This window comes from Pan troglodytes, chromosome 5, assembly GCF_028858775.2.
Source record: "Pan troglodytes isolate AG18354 chromosome 5, NHGRI_mPanTro3-v2.0_pri, whole genome shotgun sequence".
In the NCBI taxonomy this organism is placed as follows: domain Eukaryota; kingdom Metazoa; phylum Chordata; class Mammalia; order Primates; family Hominidae; genus Pan; species Pan troglodytes.
In genome coordinates this window covers 61,285,825-61,310,068 of record NC_072403.2, presented here as the reverse complement: position 1 = coordinate 61,310,068, position 24,244 = coordinate 61,285,825, and the positions used below count along the sequence as shown (strand labels likewise).

At 35.7% G+C, this 24,244-nt stretch overlaps 1 protein-coding gene across 2 annotated transcripts in view; it reads left to right on the top strand.

The window, feature by feature from the left end:
* Positions 1-17,128, top strand: part of HMGCLL1 (3-hydroxy-3-methylglutaryl-CoA lyase like 1) — a 143,931-nt gene extending 126,803 nt beyond the window's left edge. For both annotated transcript variants that reach the window (XM_016955682.2, XM_016955683.3), the window contains 2 exons: positions 13,001-13,126; positions 16,795-17,128. In XM_016955682.2, the coding sequence (XP_016811171.1) occupies positions 13,001-13,126; positions 16,795-16,896 (228 nt within the window). In that variant the 3' untranslated portion in view covers positions 16,897-17,128. The remainder of the gene's footprint in view (positions 1-13,000; positions 13,127-16,794) is intronic.
* The last annotated feature ends 7,116 nt before the right edge of the window (positions 17,129-24,244 follow it).

Genomic DNA, 24,244 nt, shown 5'->3' with positions numbered 1-24,244 from the left:
CCTCAGTTTCCTCAATTACAAAATGAGGATGATAATAATAGTACCCACTTCCAAAAACAAAGCTGGTAAGGGAATGAAGCTGGACCTCAGGAAGGACTGAAAATCTGTCAGAAATTCAGGCCATGTTTCTCTGATTCACCTATGCTTCGCTTCTCATTTTACTAGACATTGAATTTCTCTGCTCTCCGTTATTCATGGAAAAAGTTACTGGTCCACAGTTCATTTGCTGTACATCTCACCTCTTATAAAGATGGATTCTGTCTTTGTCTGTTCCAAGTCTGAGTAAGAAGACTGGGATTGACCAAATTTAGGTCCAATCAGCTGCAGTCAAGATTAATAAAAGAGTCATTGAGCAGTTTCCAGAAACCCTTCTTTATGAGAGGCACTTCCAAGAGGAGAAGGTTTAAGGAGAAAACAAGATAGGTAGTGATCCACTCAAATGTTCCTTTATTTTTGTGTCCTCAAACATGCAGTGCTGTGTCTTCAGTTTTTACAATATATAGGCCTATATGCACCTTGATCTTGATATTACATACAGTATTGTGCCATACTCATTATTTGTTCAATTATGCCTTCAGGAATATTTGAATAATAACTTATTATGTTCTAGGTATTATGCCATATGCTGAAGGTATAATGGAATGAGATAAAGTGAAATTCCAGACATCATGAAGCTAATATATACTGCCTGCTGCTTTTGCTATTTTCAAAAATCTGGTCTGTACATTCTCACAAGCCATCCCTAGCTTATTAATATTTATAACATTGCTCATTCTTTGTCAGAACCACTGTTTTCAATTCTTTTGTCTTTTAATACACTTAAAAAAACTTATTAACATTTAGTTGTATTTTCACAACATTAGGTATGTCTCCCACTAACATCTACCTTGGAACTGGAAGTTATTTACCTCCTACCTCCTAGTGAAATTCCAGGAACACAAAGGCCTAAGTTCTAAGTTCTATATACATCACTGTAACTGCCTATAACTGACCACCTAAGTGACTTTTTTGTTTTTGTTTTGTTTTTTTTTTTTTTTTTTTGGAGATGGAATCTCACTCTGTTGCCCAGGCAGGAGTGCAATGGCGCAATCTCAGCATACACCACCATGCCCGGCTAATTTTTGTATTTTTAGTGGAGACGGGGTTTTGCCATGTTGGCCAGGCTGGTCTTGCACTCCTGACCTCAGGTGATCCACCCACCTCAGTCTCCCAAAGTGCTGGGATTACAGGTGTGAGCCACCGCGCCCAGCCCTATGTAACTTTTGATAACCTCCAAAAGTTCTTTGTTAAGAACTATGGGGCCTAATTCATTTTAAATCAATCAATCATTAAACATATAAGGGATTTTGGCTAAATTATCTAGTTGTAAAAGTCTGTGATTTGCAGATTAGTATGAAAAATACATGGGGACCTCCACCTGAATAGATATTGTCAGTACAATATTGTTTGTGGTCTCTCTCCTTCTCTTCCTACTTCTCTTCCCCATAACCATTAGCTCCATCCCCTTCTCTTTGTGCACACACTGAAGACTATTGTGAGAGCAGGGCAGGGCTGAGTCCAAAAGAAGCAAGTGTTAGGGAGCTAGAAATGAGATGAACTCTTTGTATGACTCTCAGCCAATGAACTCAATTACTGTGTTTTTGAGATCAGTTATTTGTTTTCTACAAAAGCTTCAGGGCCCTTGTTCCTTTAACATATCTCTGTTAAGGGATATATGTATTGTCTCTCCTTACACCCTAACTCAAAGGACAGTTTTTTCTATTTGTTTCCTGGCTCACCTCCTTGTTTCTGCCCTGGTCCCAAAACTTATCCTAATCTATAAGATTTTTTCTTTGTTAATTTTCTCCTCTATTCATGGCATCATTCCTTACTTCCATTTAATTAGCTCTGTCTTTTATGGTTTTCTACTTATATTTCTCACATAACCTAGATATCTCTCTGTTCACATACCCCCCCTCAACTTCTTCCTCAACTCTCTTCTTCCTTTTATCACATGTCCTCTGTCTGCCTCTACGTCCTTGTTATATACTTTTAAAATCCAGCATTTTGCTATGTGCCAACCTATGTGATAAGCACATTCCATGAAAGATCTCATAGAATCCTCAACAAGCCTGTTAATTGGTACTATTATACTCATTTTACAGTTGAGGGAACAGAGGTTGAACAAACATTATCAAAATCACACAGTTAAAATGGCACAACAGGTTCAAATGGAAGTCTGTCTTCTGAAACTGACTTCTTAAGCAGTAGGCTGTATGCTCTTCGTTTGTTTTGAAATCTTCTGCCAGCTCTATCCTGTCCTCTCATTCTGCTGAAATGATCAACTTCAAAATTTGTCAATGGCATAAATCCAGTGGATTTTCTCAGCTGTCATTTTCCTTAACCATCTGTTGCACTCATCACTGTGGTATGTATTTAGAGAAACGTTTTCTACCCTGGCTTGTTACATTGAACTTCCTCCTGAACTCCTTGTCTCTTTCATTAACTCATCTTCTTTCTCCCACCTCCAAAAAGTGAGTGTTCACCAAAACCCAGGATTTGAACCTCTGCCATTTTTATTCTAGCCAAGTTCCTTCAGGGAACTCAGAAATGGAGTAAGTCAAGATGAGATCATTTTTTCCTTATTTTTAATTGCTCTAAGAGATAACTGACTACCTAAAGTAAAAAAAAAACAGTAGCAATATATTATCAGTTTATTTATGTAAAAGTAACAGGGAAACACGAGCACAAAGGCTGCATGGAAGGAATTGAGAATATACTGTTAGCAGCTCCTTCCCTGTGTGTGACTGGTTATTTGAAGATAGATTATGGTTAATTAAAGATGTGTATTGTAAATGAGATGACAACTACTAAACAATTTAAAGAAATCTAAATACTAAGTCAACAGAAGAGATCCAATAAAATCGTAAAACGTTCAATTAGCAGAAGAGAAGGCAGAAAAGAGGGAAAAAATTAAAAATGTGGAACAAATAGAAAGCAGCCAGCAAAGTGGCAGATTTTAATCTAACCTTTTATCAATTGGTATATCCGTTCCAATTGGCTATGCTGATATAAAAACACACCTCGAAATGAATAATGACTCCAACACATAGATGTTTGTTTCTCACTGATTTAACAGCCCACCACACATGTTCCTGGTAAATGAGTGTGTTGTCTCCTCCAAGTGGTCATTGAGGAACTCAGGCTGCTTCCACCTTGTGGCTCACCACTCCCTAAGGCCTCAATGTCATCTGCGTTTGGCTATTAAAGAAGAATGCTTGTAGTCTCTAAGAAGACTTGTTTTAGAAATGGCCTGTATCACTTTGCTTGCATGCCATTGGCTAGACTGTAGTCACATATCCATACTTAAGTACAGGGCAGCTTGGTAATATCAGCTAGCTGAGGGTCCTGGAAGAAGAAACAGATTTTTGGTAATAAACTAGCTCTATCTGCCACAGATAAACAGTTCAGCCACAAGGTTAGAAATTTTCACAATGTTTTTATCCATAAAAACCATCTTGGAGTTTGAAACAATAAATATACTTTACAAGAAAAATTCAGTTGCCTTTTTAGGCAACTGAATTTTTAAATAGGGCATCAGGTGGTTCCAAAACTTAGATGATATCATTCTGAAAAATACTGCACAAGGCATGAGGGAGCCACTGTGACTGAAGCTGGATATATTAACATCTGAGATGTTTCCAGGAAGATCTGTTGTCTCTTGCCACTCAAGTGTGTTCTGGGGGCCAGTAGTATTGGCATAATTCAGGATTGTAAATAATGCAGCATCCCAGGTACCACCTCAGACCTATTAAGTGAAACCATATGTTCATTACAGTTTCAGGAGCACTGGTCTAATTATTTTATGCCAAGATGTTAGAGAACATGGATGGTTGTAGAAGTAAAGTGATAGGAGCATTATCCAATCAACAACAGGCAAAAACAGATGATTCTGAGAAGAATCATCTACAGAATTTGAATGGAATTCAAGCCATGTGAGCCTGAGATAGACCAGAATACTTCTGGGGGTATGATACTGGCAAAAGAAGGAAATGACTATGAAAAAAGTAGATAGACCTTTATTAATAAAGTTCATTTGTCCTAAATGTATGAGTGGTATATATTTATTATAGAGGATTGGAAAAAAATCTAGAAGCACAAATAAATGGAACTATAGTTAGTATCCTGTTCTTTTATCTTCCATTTTCTCCTATTCATTTTTTCATATTATATATTTTTGTATATATAGTACTGTTTATATATTTATATATTTATATTTATATATATATAATATTGTATTATACAGAAATATTTTACTATTTCATAATAGTCAATCTTATGTAATTTATCAACTCTGTCTCTATTTCTCGACATTTAACTTATGAACTTATTTTCACTGTTAATATTGAATAACATTACAAAAAATATTCATCCTTGAACATCAATCTATCTGAATATTTCTGGCTGTCTTCTTGGGCTAGCTTCCTAGAAATACAATCACTAGGACAACAAATATTTACTTTCTGAAGTTGTTTGCTAATGTTGCTAACTTGTGTGGAAACTTTTCAGAAAGTCTCATAAGAAAAGGAAGCCTTTTGATTTGTCGATGTTCTTCTTCTAATTCACACCCTGCCTCCTGGAGTTGTTATATGGATTCAATGAATCAATGCATGTAAAGTGTTTAGTAATATGTCTGGCATATAGTCAGTATTTTGTTAACTATTAATATTGTGCAGTAGCACACAGTTGTTAAACCTAGATTTGCATTCTTACCCTGCCTCATACTAACCATATGAAGCAGGACATATCACTTGCCCTTCATGAACCTCAGTTTACTCATGAGTAAAATGGGCATGTGTTACTAACCACTTCAGGTTGACTTTGTGGAGCTTTATCATATGTGAAGCACATGGTACAATCCTTGTGAAAAAGTAAGCAATTCAGCAAATGTTCGCTAATAGTATTTATTATTTTTAGTCTTAAAGAAATTAAAAATTTTCTTGCTTTTTTTCCTTACTTCCTTCAGTGTACACACTCCCATTTCTATCTCAATTTGAATATGTCCAGTGAAGGTAGAAATATAATCTATCTCCTTTTGAAGGCAAGGAGGAGTGAAGCATTTAGGAAAACCAGTTTTAAAGATGAGAAGTCTAATTATTTTGATTAATAATCACATTAGCTTAGTCATTCCTCAACATAGCTCTCTCTCTTTGCATCTATATATAATCCTATTATTTACTTACCAATTTTTATATATACTCCTGTTTACTAAAACATTGACATTATTCATGTATGATAACTGTTCATTATCTATGGCTTACCTATCACGTATATTATGTTCACAATACACATCAATGGCAAGTAGGGTTCTCTCTCAGGTGGTACAATAGCTCGTATAGTATCTATTTAGAGTCTTGGTTGAGAAGCAAACATCTGGGCTTATTGGAAATAAGCCTGGCCACTGAAGTATGAGTAATACTTCATGTATGGGTAATTTCAATCCTTTGGTAGAGTGAATAGTAGCTATGAGAAACAAGTTGAGAATAAAAATATTGGAAAATAAGCATATTTTGACATTTTATTCTATATGAATATTCATGTTAAAATGAATAATTTTCACTTTCAGAAATTTTATTTTAAATTAAATCTAACATTACTATAGATTATTAAATAAAATACTGATCTTAGGGGATAAAAAATGTAGATGACTTCAAAAATAATAATCCAGATCTAATTGTTTTTGGGACTTTAGTAACCTCAATAACTAAAATTTTAGGTTTCATAAAATATTTTGTAAACATGAATATATAGATTAGAAATTTTGCAAAATGATTTTTTACTCCATTTATTGTTGTATGTATTCATTTTATTTGGGTTATAAGACCATACAGCAACAAGAAAAAGTTGTGATGGTACTTTTAGTTAGCATATCAGCAACATCAGACCATTAGAACATCATACAGAATCAATACTCCCCAGAGCTCACCTAAGATTAGAATACAGACATGATATGTTTATGATATATCTACAGGCAATTTGCTCTCCTCCAGAAAAAGTTGCCACTAACATTTTATTCATTTCCCTCTGGCCTTAGGTCCGAGCACATATGCAGAGAGCTCAAGTAGACGGAGCACACACAACTGAATTCACCAGGTTTACGGTATCCTGGGCCACTGAGTTAATAGCTTTAATTGTGAACTTAGAGAAAATGAGAAGACAAGGACATCTCAGTCCTTAGAGTTATAATTATATAAATGTATTTATATATGTTATATAAAAATATATTTATATATTAAGTATGTTATAAATATTTAAATAAATACGTTATAAATATACATGTTATATATGTTATATATGAATATATAAATATGTATATATTTTAGAAAACATTGGTTCCCTGAGCACTAATAACAGTTGCTTCTCATTAGATAGTCATAAGCTACTTCTCAATAACAGCCAAAATATATAGTCACTTTAGTTTATAATGCTAAATTCTGTGAGCTACAGGACTTTTATTTATTCCAAGTCCCTGGCACAAAGAGTGTGCTTAATACACACTTTTAAGTCAAAGGAAAAATACAAATATGCTGAATATATTGAACCACATTTTCATGTGTTCTACACCATTAGTAAGAGTGTCCTTATTTTAAATGCAGAAAACCTGTTTGTTTGATAAATATAAAACTATTTACTATTTACAGTTTTGAGGGACTGCAACACAGTGAGTGGGGTTGTAAATGTTTGACTTTAACCTGGTGGATTTTGGTGCTATATTGCCACCTTGTGGTTACTCATCTAAAAATGGACTTTTCTTCAAAAACAAAAATCAAAAATAGACAAAACAAAGAATAACTGTTTTGCTTTTGTGATATATGGTGCAAACATAAGTTTGTGCTGTGTGCTTACACACACACACACACGCATGCACACCAGAAACCTGAGTATGAAAGTAGTGACTGTGCTTGAAAAGGAGAGAAATGGAACATCTTTCCAAGAGTAATCCTTTAATGCCGAAAGTCTCTCATATAGGAAAATTAGCTAAGTGGCCTGTCTATTATTTTCAAACACACAATGATATGATTTCAATGGTTAAGTAAAAATGTCTTTCCACTCTTTATAATAAAGAACTAATAATAAAAAGAAATAATGTTTTTCTTCCTAGTTTTTTTCAGAGCTTGTTTACATCATATTAAAATTATTTCTGATGAAATAAGGTAGTAGATGTGAAGAAAATATACATAGTGAAATCAAATTTTCTTAGAAGATTATGACTAGAAATTTCCAAAGCAGCTCGTTTAGAAAAACGAGCATATAATTTAGTATAAGGATAACAGTATCATTGAGAAAATTTTTATTTCTGAGAAGAAAATTACACACTTAATAAAGTAGAGAATTTAGGGGAAATTGTATTAAAATATTTTTAAAGTACTGTGATTTTTTTAAAAAGAGAGACTTTAAAGGGAATTGATGCCTTAATATTCTCCTTTATAGGTCATATATCCTTGAATAAACTCTTTAAAATTGCTTAAACTTTAAATCCACATATTGCATTTAGAACTGAGTCAATTAATTTGTGAATAAAGCTTACTGAAAGAGAATCTGTGTCTAGAGTTAATCTGGTACTAGAAAATCAGAAAGACCATTTTACAAGTCCTCTTTTACTCAGATTATGTCTGCCTTCGCCAGAGTATGTTTGCAGATTAGTCCTGTAGTCTTAGATCCTAGAAAGATCCATTATTGCAAAATATGAATAAATTCAGAGTCTTGGATTTATTTACATTCATTTTCACTTGTTTACAGTCATTTTACTACAGGTTAAAATTTCCAAAAACTTTTATATTTTACTTTTTCTACTTAGGTAGGTAATTAACATTCATTGTGGAGGCATTGGAAAACAGAGATAGAATTAAAGTAAAATAATTTATCTGTAATCATGGCACCCATGATCATTACCATTAGCACTTTATATATCTCCCAAATCCTTTTTGCTTTTAGAAAATTGTGTCATGACTCTATGTACTGTTATAACATCTTCTAACCTGTTTTTCCCTTAATCATGCAGTTAAATAGCATCATCATTTTGTTTTCTAGCTACACCATAAAGCTATTCTCCATTGTGAGACATTTGGATGGTTCTCAAATTTTCATTCTTAAAAAACATACTGTGATGAGTCTTTATATAGATATATGTGTGTGTGTTATATATCCTATACAAAACCAAGATACAATATACGTCACCCATATGTATTTATTTTTATCTAGTTATTTTCTAGGATTTGTTAAATATTTCTAGAAAGGACGCTTTGATAAGGAACTGTTGGGACAAAGAATATTGACGAGTGAAGACTTATTACTAAATAATTGCTCACCCAAAGAATTCCAATTAAGTGTATATTCCTACTCATTTAGGTTTGACTGTTTGCCTTCAGTTCCAATAACACTCCCTTTGTCATTGATATTTATTGAACTATAATGTATATATGGAAATGTGTACAAATTATAAGCTCAATGAATTTTCACAAACTGATACTATCAATGTAATCAACTCAGTTCAAGAAATTTATTACCAGCACCCTCGAAGCTCTCCGTGTGTCTATTTATATTCACACTTCAAAGATAATTATTAACCTCTCACTGCTTTGATTAGTGTGGTCTATTTTAGGACTTTATCTAAATGAAATGACGTATGTCTTCTTTTGAGCCTGACTTTTTTCAAGCAACCTTGTGTTTGTGAAATTAGTCCATGTTGTTGAAGTTGTAGAGTGTTTTATATATTTGAGCTCTATAATATACTATTTCAATGCCAGCATTCTTTTTTAATTGTTGTCAGTCTGAAAGTATAAAATACAGTGTTATAGTTTTCACGCACAATCTTTGATTTAATGTGAGGTTGAACTTTTTTTTTTTTTGGCTTCACTGGTTATTTATATTTGCTCTAGTGTGACATTGGTCATTTATTGTTCCTCTGTGGTAATACTGGTTTCTCTATTGTAAATAAATCTTTCACTCTTGCCCAAGCAATAGGTTACATTGGCCTTTAGTTACAAAACAGAAGAATGACTGTTGTTTCCTCACTCTTTCCCAAAAGGCCAATTAAGACTAAAAACTGTTCTTTTGACAAGGTAACAAGTTTCCCTTCTGGGACTCCTGTAGTTGCAGGGTCTTGATCCTCAGTAGTGAGAAAAGGAACATGATACGTGGATTCCAGATCCCAAAAGTGAATCATCCACATTTCGGGCTGAAGCCATTTCTCACCTATCAGGCTGATTCCTCTGACTTTTGCTACTTTATACTTTTTTGGGTATTTTTTCAAAACCTGCTTTTCTTGAAATGCTAACCAGTCCTGGTTAACTGTTTGCTGCCCCAGGGTACAAAGTTTCTCTGAAGTTAAAGCTGACCCATACCCCGGATTGATAAAGGGTGAGATAGATAAGAAACTCTACTTTAGGGATTTGAGAATCACTGGATAAGAGGAGATTCTAGGACAGAGATGATTCTGGTTTGATTAATTTAGGGAGAAGCTTAGACATTAGTCGTTTGAAAAGGGCTCCAGGTGATTCCAATGGGTTGACAGGATTGAGAATAATGGAAATTTCTGACTCCTAAACTGATACATTCAGATCCACTGAATAGATCAGTTTTAACCTATAAGTAAAGAAATGCCCCTGCCTGTTTATATCATGGCAGACTCCCAGAGACGGGTCAACATCTTAATATTTGTCTTTTCCAAGTACTGAACAATGCCACAAATTTCACTTCTAAAGTAGAATTCCCCATTCTTACTGCTTTGATTCGTAGTAAATGAAAATTGTCCTAAAGGTACCAGTATTTTACTGCTGAATATGACTGAGCTTGTCAGATCATTATGTGAGAAATGTTGTGGTAATGGAAAGAAAGCAATAGAGACCTTCCCATGTTGGAGAGTATAAGAAGAAGAAATGGAGGTAGAGAAACAGTCTATCCTTTGTAAACTTTCCTTAGGTCCCAAAGAATTCTAAGGCTTTTTAAGGACTGTAGTTCTTCCTTTGTGAGACTTTGTAAGTATCCTTTTCAGTCTTGCAAAGGAAACTCTAGGCAAGTGGTTGAAAACCCACAGTCCCTTTGGCATGCCTAAAGGACACAGGAGCCAACTGAGAGAGCTCCCAATGGCCAAATGTTGAACAGTTTGAGCAACAAAAGACATAAATTGGTATTACGTTATAACCTAAAGTGCAAAATAATTACCTATAATTAGCTATGAGTCCTCCCTAATATAAATACATGTTAGAATAAGGAAATAAATGAGAATGGACAAATTTTCCATACAGAATAATTCAAAATTTTTGTGTAGATACTCCCCATTCTTTAAGTGTGAGCTATACATAGTGACATTTTTCCAAAACGTACAATACAGAAAGACTGTGGGGAGACTTTATAGTGCAGATACCTGGCAGACACCACCTCAGCCAGACAACAAAAGTCAATACCAGCCGTCATAATTTATATTGATATTATGTATCCTTGATATAATGCTTTCAGGATGGCACTTTACCTCTGTGGTCTTCTCCCAAAACTCTATAACTTCAGTCTTAACAGGAGAAAAACTTAGACAAACCCAAGTTGAAGGACAATGTACAAAATACATGACGAGCACTTTGGGAGGCTGAGGAGGGGTGATCACATGAGGTTAGGAGTTTGAGACCAGCCTGGCCAACATAGTGAAACCCTGTCTCTACTAAAAACACAAAAATTAGCCAGGTATGGTGGTGTGCACTTATAATCCCAGCTACTGAGGAGGCTGAGGCAAGAGAATCGCTTGAACCCAGAAAGCGGAGGTTGCAGTGGGCCAAGATAACACCACTGCACTCCAGCCTGGCTAACCGAGCAAGACTCCATCTCAAAAAAACAAAACAAAACCAAACAAAAACATGACTTATACTACTCAAAATAGTTCGGAGAAACTGTCACAGCCCATAGGAGGCTAAGGATACCTGACTACTAATGTGGTATACTGGTGAGCTCCCAGAACAGATAAAAGACACCAGTTTAAAAATGTCTTTACAAATGTCATTTTAAAAGTCTAAAGAAATCTAAATATTGCATGGATTTTAATAAAAACTTGTCAACATGTGTTCTCTAGTTATGACAAATATACCATAATAATATAAGATCTGACAAAGCAGTCAGGTTTCTAAAACTTCTCCTAAGCCCACCTCTTCATTTCCTTGTAAAATCCACTTTTAGCAATTCCTACTAAATTAGCTTAACAACAACCCCTATAGTCAATATCCAAATGCCCGATCTGATTAGGTCTCTCCTCCTCCACCAACCCGAAGGTCATGTCTGATCACCCTATCCTGTCTCCTGCAAAAATCCTGGTAGGTCAGTTTAGCCAGAATTCCTTTCACTCCTGATGTTTTCTCCTAGTAATTTTTAATCCACTGACCCCCACCCCACTCCTTGGCTATAAATTCTTACTTGCCCATGCTGTATTTGGATTTCAGCACAGTCTCTCTCTCCTGCATTGCATGTGGTCCCTGTACCTACTGCAATGTTCCTAAATAAATTCATCCTTGCTGTGCTTTAATAAGTATCATTGAATAATGTTTTCTGTAACAGATGTTAACCATAGAGAAAACTGAGTGTGCAATATATAGGAATTCTGTTTTATCTTCACAAATTTTGTGAAAATCAAAAACTATTTTAAAATTAAAAGTTTATCAAAAAAGTAAAGAAGGGAAGGAAGGCAGGAAGGAAGGGAGAAAGAGATTCCCACATGAGCAGCAGCTGTCAGAATCTTGTCAAAATTTAAAATTCTCAAGTCGCAGCCCAGACCTTCTGAGTCAAAAACTCAGGGAATGTAGCAGTAACCTGTGATTGAGAACTATGATCTAGTTGGTTGGAAAGAGCTCTGCTTCCAGGTGCTTCTCATTTTAAATGTGATCATGTTACTTTTTCTTTAATGCCCAAGAGTGAAGAATCGGATTAGGCTTTACTGTATCTTCTGATTACCGAATTGTTACCTTTCACAGAGGAATGGCATGCCTGCCTCTGTTCTTCTCATATTATTAACATTTGAACTCCGGGGCCCTTCTCAGACCCTGTTGTGCTCATGTCTTCCATAACTTCTCCGGTACACAGAGAGCTCTTCCACCTCTGATATCCCCAAGTGCATAATCATGTACCAAATCTCATGTTTCCAGAGGCTATAAATCAAAGCAGAGTGTAGATTCCCTGGAGACAGAAGATTTCACCTACCAGTTAGTGACCTTGGGTAAATTGTTTATTCCCTCTGTACCTGAGTTTTCTTTCTGAGAACTGGGGATGATACAAGAGTATCTACTTCATGGGTTTTGGGGAGAATTGTGAATTAATACACATAATTTGTTAATAACAGCATCCAGCACTTAGTGAGGAACCAATAATGTAAGCTGGCGTTACTGCTGGTGGCAAGTGTTTTGTCTCTTAAATATTTCTTCCTTCTCCCAAAGTAGTGGAGTTTTGTGTGCAAAACAATGAATGTCTCAATAAAGATTTGGTGAGTTGAATGGGTAAAGTGAGCCCACAAAATCCTATTTCAAACCCAGTGACTTCTCTCTCCCCTGCCCTCACATACCAGTCTTCTAAGGCATTTTGATGTTGAAGTAGAATGTTGAAAATATTTCATGTTGCTTATAAAATGCTTTTAGAATAAAGTTAGAGAATTGGATAATATGTGAAAATCTGGAGTAAATTAACCTTACTCTAAGCTTCACCACCTACAGTTGAGCTGTTACCAACGAACAACACCATTTTACTTTTGATCAAAGATTATTCTAGCTCCAGAGAGCCTTAGCAGAATTTCTGTTAGCCTCAAAGACGAGATTAGACATAAAAGAAATAAGCACCCTGGGGACCATTCTAGAGGCCACTGGGTAAGTGAATATATTTGAATAACCAGTTCAGATTTTGCTTATTTGCAGTTTACCATATGTTAAATAGAAATGCAACAATTTACATGCCATAAACACACAAACTTTAGGTGGTTTGGTTTGTTTTCCAGATGGGAATTAATGTGGTGGACTCCGCAGTATCCGGATTAGGTGGCTGCCCTTACGCAAAAGGTGCTTCTGGGAATGTAGCCACTGAGGATTTGATATATATGCTTAATGGCCTGGGGCTCAATACAGTAAGTTACTTTAACGTATTTTAATATTCATGCATTCCTTGCAGCTCCAAATTGCAATGCTTCTAAGATGTGGGAAGCAATTTTGAGGTCAAAGTTTTACTACACTTTTGCTATTTGCTAAAATGCACAGTGGGAAAATGCAATAAAAATTCTTCTGGGGTCTTTATAAAGTAACTCATTGCTATAGCTCAATCACCAATAATGCTACCATTTCACATTTTTATAGTGCTTCATGACCTCTAAAGAACTTTTTCATGTATTATCTGATTTGATTTTATACACTTTGTGAGTTGGAGCCTGTGTCTTTGCTGTTACGATTGTTGAGTTTTGCAGTTTTGTTTTTTGTATGGATGTTTTTCTTGGAGAAAATGGAGATCTTGATTGTCTCAGTGACAACTGTAGCTTCTGGAAGAACTCCCAGGGCACTTTTTAAATGATCAGTGAAAGAGGGGAGCTTCATAACACTTAGCATATGAGACACTGGATGGCAAGAATAGTCTCTTTGCAAGTTGTACCGGAAAAGTCACGTGCTATGTAACCACATCCACCAAATTCAGCACCTTGTTTTGCCCTATGATTGTTAACACAACCTGTTAGTCTATAGAACCAATTTATTTAGGAAAAAACTAAAAATCACAGATGATTAGACATTTAGAATTTCTGAGATGTAAAATAATCATCTGTATTGTAAAATGAATTTTTTTTACTCTCTGCTGCTCCTATTCCTCCTTTTTCCTCATTCTACTTACATTAATGCTCCGGCTGCATTAAACTTGCTTCTAGTCTACGGTTCTGTACCATTTTATTCCTCACTTCTACTCCTTGCTCAGGTTTTCACTACCACGTGAAATGGCCTTATGCCTTGTATTCCATTTGGCCTGGAAAGTAAGACACCACCATCCTAAAAATAAGCCGTCTAGCATCTCCCTGCCTATCCCCCAGGTCAAACTGTTAGGTCCCATTCCTTAGTGTTTTCATGTTTTCCTCTGAACTTACCACAAGGTTATATAATTATCTTGTTTATGTGTCTATCTTCCCATGCAACCACAGAGCAATTATGACAGCTTATTCATACTTTATACTTGGTGCCTGTGGCATAAAGATGCTCCATAAATATTTATTGAAAGACTGATTTCACTTGGCACTAAACACCAACAGCTGTTGCCCATAAACACCAAAAGCTATTGCCTATTTTCTCTGGTTAGAAATAAATGTTATTTCATTTACATCGTATCTTAATCATTTATATCAGAAGCTAATGACATAAATGAGGGTAAATAGCTCCTTTCTTAGAAATTTAGATGACTGAATCGAACTCCATAGCTGATAGCTGATGCTTAATATATGCCAGTTATGTTCCATAACTCTGGAGTCCAAATGCAAATACATCAAGTTTATTCCTAAAAATTTCAACATCCAAGGGTTGCTACATTGAGTAGCTGCCACAATTCAACTAGTCACCCAAGGCAACAAACCAGGATTCTCTATAGAATTTAATCTCACTATGGATTCCATGTCCAATCAGTTACCAAGAGCTGCTAATTTGACTTCAAAATATTTTGGTTGTCCTTCCCTTACTACCTCTGCTATGACTACATTGATGCAGGTCTGCATCTCTTTCCTGGGTGTTCATCCTATATACTGGTCGCTGGCTCCAGACTTGCCTTTAAAATCTATCTTCCATGCTACCATCAAAGGGTTACACCTAACATATAAGTATGAATAGGCTCTACTTCTGCTTGAGCACGGGTCAGTGGATTCTAATTTCCTGAAAGCAAGCCTGTCCTCTATCACATAATCTGGCCTATTATTACCTTTTCCAGGGTTAATGGTATATTTTGCCTTTATCCATATACGCCATGGATATTTAAGATATCTTGGACTGCTCTTCTCTCTGCCTGCATACAGTGCCCCATACATCCTCCATCCTCTTTTATACGTTTTGTATATACTTCAGGTCAGGCTTTACCCTTCTTGGCACTTTTCCCTGACACATTCCTTTCTGCATTTTTTTTTCCTCAGTGGGTTGATGGCCTCACATCTCTGCCTCCATAATAACCTGGGCATATCTCTATTTGTGGCTTTAACTATGGTACAGAATTTTCTGTTGTGAGTCCACATTGCTTGCTTGAACTTGAAGGCAGAAACCACATTCTACGTGAGGTTCTTGAAACTCCAGAATCTATCATAGTACATGAGACATATTTAAGCACCCGACAAATGATTTAAGAATACATGCAGTGTTGTTTCATAATGATATCTACTGATTAAATAAAATGGTAGAGAAAAGCCAAAACAAAATTCTTCTTTGGTGCAATATCAACAAATTCTACTGTATAATTGTGACAAATGGACTTACTGAAAAGAGAAGAAAGACATTAATGACAAAAATCTTTCTGTCAACCCTTGCTGGATGTAATTTATAAGTGAAAGTCACCTGAAGTTAATTGTTTACAGAATTTAAGTATCATTGGATCAAGGATGTTAAACAGATACTCCACGTAAAGCCATTACCATGACAAAACCAACTTTCTCAAACCAAAGCAAATGTTAGTATCCTGAAAACAACTTTGTAATAAAAAGACATCATGAAAATAATTTACAAGTATCACTTTACAAAATATTTTTAATTCGTAAAGAGATAAGTAATTAGCTATATCGAAATGTCTCCAATTTCTAAAATGATATTCATTGTTATGAAAAGCCCCTATGAGTTTTTATACTTGTCTATTTTATGAAAGTGACAAGTTTTCATAGATATTAAAAAGTACTTTATAATAGCAAGGAAAACTGAATATTTTCAATTTTAAGCCCACATTGTTTCTAGTCCATATTGAGGGGGAACATAGAAGCTTATGAAATGCCACGTAAGGGCAAGTTTGTGCTTAATCCACTTAATGCTTTGCCTCCTCTGGTGACAACAAAAGTGCTGGGTGGAAACTTTGATAGTGACCCTTTCCTTACACCAAAGCCAAGAGCATGTCCTGAGCTTGCCCTTTATACCCAGCTGCATATCTGTCATCCATGGATTTACCTGAGCTTTTGTTGATCCTATTTATACTTTCAGACAGTACAACCTCTCAGGCGAACAAGTTCCAGATGTGTACTAAATACCACTTCATTTTATATCACTTGCAACTACCTCCTTCAATATCATACTAGTAATAGTATTTCTGGCCTTGGTTTAAAAAATATATATGTATATATATGCATACACCTTTTCTGTAATCCTTATGGCTTTTTCAAGTTTGTTTCTTTATATAGTAAAGAGGATAGTTTTTTTTCTAAGTCAGTTCTTATCTATAAACTGCTCCAAAACATTATTTTGATTGTCCTTCGCTGATGCTTTGTTGACAGCTTTTCTAGTTCCATTATTGTCCTTCCTAGACTCTAGATACCAGCCTGAATTATGTTTTTCAAGTGTGTCTACCTATATTATTATACAAGGGTCAGATTAAAGATATGCTGTAATAAAGCAGACAAATCTAAAATGTTAACAACATTATTCATGGAAACAAATGTTGCCCCAAAATTGATAATGACCAACACCACTTTGTTTAGTAATTTTAAATGGTTAAGTAACTACTAATAAAATTTAAAAGGCTAGGTTTTATCTTTTTTCTCTCTAATCCCTCTGCCTTCCTGATATTCCTTCATTTCCTCACCAGGGTGTGAATCTATACAAAGTGATGGAAGCTGGTGACTTTATTTGCAAAGCTGTGAATAAAACCACAAACTCTAAAGTAGCACAAGCCTCCTTCAATGCTTGACTTGAATGGATTTATGACGTACAGTTGAGAAGATCAATTTCAGCTACAATACTCATCTGAAAATCATTAATGCCAACTTGCTCTGATATGTGAAGTAATGGACAAGAGTGGGAAAAAAGAGATCCTTTTCAAAAAGATTATAACTGGATAGATTAAGTCAACAAAATGCAATATCAGTCATCAGGTAAATTACAAGCTGAGGATAAATAATAAAACTTGTCGTAATTTTGAACTTGGAAAAAAGTTTCTTTTGCTCTCATAGAAATAACTTTTTAATTTAGTAGATGGGAAAATTGACTTCGTATTTCCCCAAGTATCAAATACTGTGTTAATACTTAATCAAGCAGGCTTAACACAGTGTACATATTGTCAGTAGTTTATGAGCTCCTGCATAGTATGCAGAGTGTGTGGCCTCAATATTATACATTATGCCTCTGCATCTCAACTACTCATTTGCCAAGTCAGTTATGTTATGGACCAAAAGCCAAATCTCCATCTGACCCTACATAATTTTAGCAATAGAACTTTTATATTTCAAGTATGGCTAACATCTGTTAACTATTTCAGTGACTTTATCTGGTTCCAAGAGGCTGTGGCCAATGGCAAGATGCCATATCCTGGAAACATATTACGACCTCCCATGTTTGTTACATGCATCCAGTTTACCACACTTTACCTGTCATCAGTTATATTAAAAACCAGCATGGTGTTACTCAACTATTGAGAAATTGTAAGCTATTTTTTTGTCCTGATGTCTAAATTGCAGTGATAAGAATAGGTTGATACATGTATCATAATCTACCTTTATAATTTTCAGATCACTTTCAAATTGCCCAAGGAAATATTGTGATCCTAAGAATATTAAGATAATTTTAGGTTAATGAAATACCCATTTTCCTTTTATTCATGGTGCTTTGCTTACCCACATTACTTTTTGGTGTATTTTTTAGTGGTTATTTTAGGAGTTGAAGTGGCTGAAATTTTGTCTATTGTCTTAGAATTGATTGCCAGAAATTGCAAGATGTAATATATCAAAGTCAGGGATGAGGAGCAGGAGGACTATTCAAGATAAACTTCTGTAACCTATGCATATTTTATGGGGGCAGTATTATTACAAACGGATCTGAAATGTCAGTTCTAGTATTTAGAGAGACTTCTCTAATAATACCGGGTGATATTATCTTTGAGTAAATTTGAATATAAATTGAAACATAAAAATGAGTATTGTGAACTTTCTAGGAAATATTCATTAAAACCATTGAAATAAAAATAAATTCAAGAAAGTAAGAGAAGTACTGATTATGTTGCATGGTTCTGGAGCAGGAATACTGAGAGCAATTCTCTGTTTTGGGGTTAATGTTTGTGGGTTTGGGGAAATGCAGGGAGCAGACAAAAATCAAAGCTGGTTATGAATCTTTTTCAGTTACATCTCCCTGTGCATCTCTCTTCACGAAGCACATGACCCTGCACACTGGCAGTAATGGGACACCTGCAATTAGCGTGTACAACTGGATACGTACCCCGTATTCTGAGGAGACTGACTTCCTATCTCTTACAATGCTATGCTGTTCCTAATTTCAGATATTTGGAACAACATCTCTTGTTACAAACTGCCCATAGTAACAACTAAGGGGATGATGGGAAAGCATTGCTGTTTTGAAATGAAAACCATGGACTTTGAAAGACAGAGCAAGTAGTCAGAAACTCCAAGTACAGTCTACAGCACAGTTACATAGCATCCATATCAGTGCACTGAGTCACTTCCATGAATACCTTGATGCTACTGAATCACATTTAGTATGAGAAAGCTTGTTGTAGGTATTTGGTATCCTTTCTCCACAAAAACCATCTAAATCCCTTTGATAGTTTAAGAGAGTTTTTTTCTGGTTTTATTTTCTCCACCTTATTTATCTTTTGGCCTCTTCCTTCTCTATGTTTGACTGCAGACTCACAAATGCACAGTTGCCTTCATTCTTGCAACTCAACATGTGGTCCAAGACCAGCAGGATAATCCCCTGGGACCTTTTGAGAAACAGAATCTGAGCCTTCACTCCATACCCATTGCATCACAGTTTGCATTTTAAACAAGATCCTTACGTGACTCATATGCAAATTAACTTTGAGAGGCACTTGCCTATTTGATACCTCCTCTTGGGTATCCAACAGGCATCTCGAGCTTCATATATATTCAAAATTCTTTTACCATTTTTCACTTTGTGCACTGTAGTCTACCCCACTGTCTTCTCTGTTTTTGGAACAAGGCACACTCAGATCCATCTCAGGTCCTTTACCTTAGTTTTTTTCTGTGTCTGTTTCACTGGCTCTTTCCCTGGGCATGTTTGGCTCCCTCTTGTCATTGAGGTCTCAGCATAAATTTTACCTCCTTAATGAATCTTCCTGGACAACTCAGTTTAAAGTAAGTCCTGTTACATTCTCTCACATCAACTCATTTAATTATTAATTATAGAATTTTTACCTTCTTGTTTGTTTATTCTTTCTTTTTCCAACAGAATATATACACCATGAGAGCAAGGGGTTTGCTATCTTCTTCACTCTTAGTTCCGCAGTGCCCAGAACATAGTGCTGGGGTCTGGCACTAAATACCAATAAATGTTAGTTAGATGAAGAATAGAAACGGGTTTAATTCAGACATTTGGGAATTGAAGGAAGGAAACTATTCTGCATGAACTCTGTTTTCTGAATATATACATATATATTTCCTGAGCCCTTAATAGATTTTAAGGTTTATTTGTTCCAGTTTATATGTTGAATGATTGAATTAAGGAATGAATGCCTGTATACACCAAAGAGGTTGTTAAGAAATGTTGGATAAACCAAAATTGTAAGGGAAATACATATCTTTTTAAGCAGAATAAAGTAAAAGTGAAACTGCTGGAATTGATAACAACAAATGGACAATATCAATAACAACAAAAACCTTCCTGAGGTAAAGAGGCAACAGCTATAATAGCATCTAATCAGCTTTGCTATGGGCATGCCATTGCTTTCTGTGTGTCTTACACACATGCACACGGGCACGCACACATGCATACATAATACACCATTCCAGATATGGCCAGAAAAATTTAGTTTTCTCAAACTTCTGTAACCTGTCTCTTCTCTATCAAAGAAACAAGAACTGCATTGCCTATTTAAAAGTCCACTGTACATGTCATCGAAGAAAAGCGAGCCTGTTATATCAGCTGTTATCTATATTACTAGGAGATAAAAATTTCATAATGACTTGATATCAAGACCTTATTACTTCAGTATTCCTTAAATTCCTTTAGTAATTTATAGATATTTCAGAGTCAAGTCTTAGCAGAGACATACTCTTAATTTTCTGTCGCTGACACATAAGCAAACTTATTCTCTGTGATCTCAATTCATGTTGTACATTAGATTAATCAGTGGATGACGGGAGAGGAGTTTAGCAATATTGATGCCTGAACTTCACCCTCGAATATTTTGATTTAATTCATCTGGAGTAGTACTTCAAGCATCAGCATTTTTTAAAAAAATGTCTATAAGGCAATTCTCGTGTGCAAGTTTAGTTGAAAATCTCCAATTTAGAGCAATGGTTTTGAAAGTGTAATCCCAGGAGCAGCAGCAGCAGCAAAATGGCCTGCTTTTCTTAGGAGCTTCATCCAGAGAAAACTGCATCATCTCAGAGTCAGTTATAAAATCCAGATTGTGAATCTGTGTATACTACAGAGATAAAGGACAGTAAGAGGACACCAACTGTATTAGCTCATCCTTGCCTTGCTATACCTAAGACTAGGTAATTTATAAGAAAAGAGGTTGAACCTCATGGTTCTGCAGGCTGTACAGGAAGCATAGCGCCAACATCTGCTTCTGGGAGGGCCTCAGGAGGTTTTTACTCATGGTGGAAGGTGAAGCAAGAGCCAGCACTTTACATGGCAAAAACAGGAGCAAGAGAGAGAATAGGGAGGAGGTACCACACTTTACAACAACTATCACCAGGACAGCACCAAGAGGATGTTAAACCATCCATTAGAAATCCACCCGCGTGATCCAATCACCTTTCACCAGGGCTCACCTCCAACACTGAGGGTTACAGTTCAAGATGAGATTTAGAGGGAATACATAAGCAAACTACATAACCAACTCATTAGAATTCAAATTAGGATTCACTAGAGATGCAAATTCTCAAACTCCAACGTAGATGTACTAAATCAGAAGCTCTGGGTTAAGGCCCAGTAATCTGTGTTTTTACAGATCCTCCAGGGGATTCTGAGGAACCCTAAAGTTTGAGAATCACTGACCTTCTAAGGCAGTGATTTTACCACACTTGTAATCGGTAGAGGAGAAAAATGGATATGATTTAGCTTATTGTATGCCCTATATCCACACAACAAAGCATCATTTTGAACTAGCACTCATGTAATCCAAATAGGCATGCATTTCCAGCCTACATTTCCAATGTGAACAGTGCTTTCAAGAGAGGAGTGAAGTATAAAAACAGATGTCAATGTCGTCTGCCACATTCTTTCCCTTGACTGTGTTTCCCAGCTTCGTAAGTTGTAAGAGGCATATGAATAGACTCATCATTAGGATTTTCTCCAGGAGGCTTGAGTCTGAGAAAAATTCCACCAGGGTTCTATCGATTCTTCTTTGGCACCAACTGATCTTAGGCTCTGGAAGCACACAATCCAGTTTTGAGTCTTGGCTCTATTACTCAATGGCTATGCAAACTCGTTCAATTTACCTAAGGTCTTTAAACCTAATTTCAAACCTCACTTCCTTCACCTGTAAAACTCAGATGATAATAACCTTTATTTATACAGCTATTGGAAGGATTTCATGAAATAATGCTTATAAGTGTTTGGCAAAGCGCCTGGTACTTAGAAAGTAATCAATAAATGTTAACAATCATAATTTTTATTATCCTTTCCTATGGCACTGCCATGGAGTGGAACTTCCCCTCCACTGAGAGTTAACAATTAGAGAGGCTCTCTTTCTATATCCTGTTCCATGTAAAGTGTGTGTTGTCTTAAAGGGCCTGCAATAATCCCCAAAAAGGCCGCTCGTCATCAAACTCCAGGACCACATAGTCTTAAATTGGCACCAGAGTCCCATGCTTTCCTTATTATGCTATACCCCTGAGGTATGTGTGCTGAGCTAATTCTTTTCTGCATTTCATATGACAGTAGTTTGCTACAGGAACTTGTTTTGAGACTTTTGCTGAGTACACTTATCTAAGAAATATCACAGTAGGCTTGGACTCTATATCCTGCATCATCTAAAGTCAAAAATTTCATGAACATTAGGAATTTGTGTCAGTCTTTTGGCAGTTGGACAGGTGAGCAGATAGATTTTGATATCTATTTTTATATGAGTTGTATTTATTTGGTGGACTACCTAGAAAGCTTCTGCTTTCTTCTTATTCTTCTTGGTTCCATTATAAAGTAGAACTGTGTGCTTAGTTGGAGTATTATTTTCTTCCATGAGGGTTGCCTTTCCTTTGACTTGAGCCATAGTATGAAACTTAAAAGGGATTATGCTCCTCAAGGAATTAATAGGAAATAAATCAAAACTTCTGATGATCATTCCATCTAAACTTTCCTTCTCCAGATGGTTATTTAAGCCTCCTGTCATTAGTAAAGCAGAGCAAAATATCATAGGTAGCCAGCCAGATCATTATCCTGAATTATATGAATCCTGAAAATGTGGCTTCAGTCAGAAGGTTTTCACAGTGACCTCTCACTATCTGTACACTAATACCAGTATATTGGATTGTTGGGCAGACATTCCAGCAGCATTCGGAGGGGTCCACAGAATTACAAGGAATCACTGACTGCTTTTTGTAGTAGCTTCGTTTAGATAAAACCGAATTATCTCGTAGTCAGCTCACAAAATTTGTACTGTAAATGTGTGTATATTCCAGAGGTGAAGGGAAGCTGTAGAGTGCCAATGTGTGTCTCCTTATAACAGCTTGTATGCTCAGTACCTATCACATTAGTCTAAAGGAAAACATATCTATGGACCTTCCTTTAATCAAAGAACAGTATGCCTTTGTTTTTCTCAACTGTAAACATCTTCAAAGAATTTGAAGACCAAAGTAGTTCAGGCTAGAATTATGGGTATGAGGAAGAAGTGAGAAACATGTGATAACAAATGCTAAGAGCGTAAGTGGGGATAGATATGTTTCTGTAAGGGGTTTGTACGTATATGTAGAAGATATGTCCATCTAGACATTAAAAGCCTCTTAGTATTCTTCTACCTCGTGGACATTTTCTTTTTTTTACTTTTTTTTTCTTTCTTTTTTTTTTTTTTTTTGATACAGAGTCTCACTCTGTCACCCAGGCTGGAGTGAAGCAGCCAGCTCTCAGCTCACTGCAACCTCCGCCTCCTGGGTTCAAGCAATTCTCATGCCTCAGCCACCAGAGTAGCTGGGATTACAGGCATGCACCACCACACTTGAATAATTTTTGTATTTTTAGTAGAGACGGGGTTTTGCCATGTTGACCAGGCTGGACTTGAACTCCTGACCTCAAGTGATCCTCCTGCCTCAGCCTCCCAAAGTGCTGTGATTACAAGCATGAGCCATGTCACCTGGCTGGAAATTTTCTTTTACCACTAACTGATTAGAGGCTGTTCCCTGAACCTTCTGGATTTCTATAACAGTACACCATTTTTATTGGGTGTTTAATGTTTGCAGTCATGGTTGTCCTTCAAAGTTGTCATTTTGGGAAGCTATGCATTCATGTTAATGACATTATCTTTCAGAATTGGAATTACATTGAGTCTCTTCCATAAAAGAAACTAATTGTCACTACTATAGAGTCATTTTTTTATATTGTTCTAATATTGTTAACAAAGACAGTATTAACCATATTTTTCTTGTTAATTTAGTTAACATGTATTTATCAATTTATTTGTCTACTTTATTCACACCAGATTTTTGTCCAAATGACATTCAGTTATTTCTAAAAATCGAATCCAGGCTGAAAAAGAAAAAACAAATTTCTACTTCACAGGTAATTCAAAAGAATATGTCAAATGCTTCTAAGACAATTTCAGTGAGCAGTAAATAAACACATTTGCTTTACGGGCAGAATATTTGAATAGTTGTCTAGAGTTGCAAGGCAATAATTTTGGAAAGGTATCATTCACTTCTGTATTAGTTTAAAAATCATATTTTACTTTTAAATTTCTTATAACCCATATATAATACCATGTTCTTTATCTAAATAAAGATGAACTATTAAATATATGTGATTCCCAGGTAAGTGAAGTTTCCACTTTATATCCCAACTATTTAAAGAATAAACATTTCTGTAGGAAGTATTTTTGTGGTCAGACTTACCTTGTTTAAATCAGATAT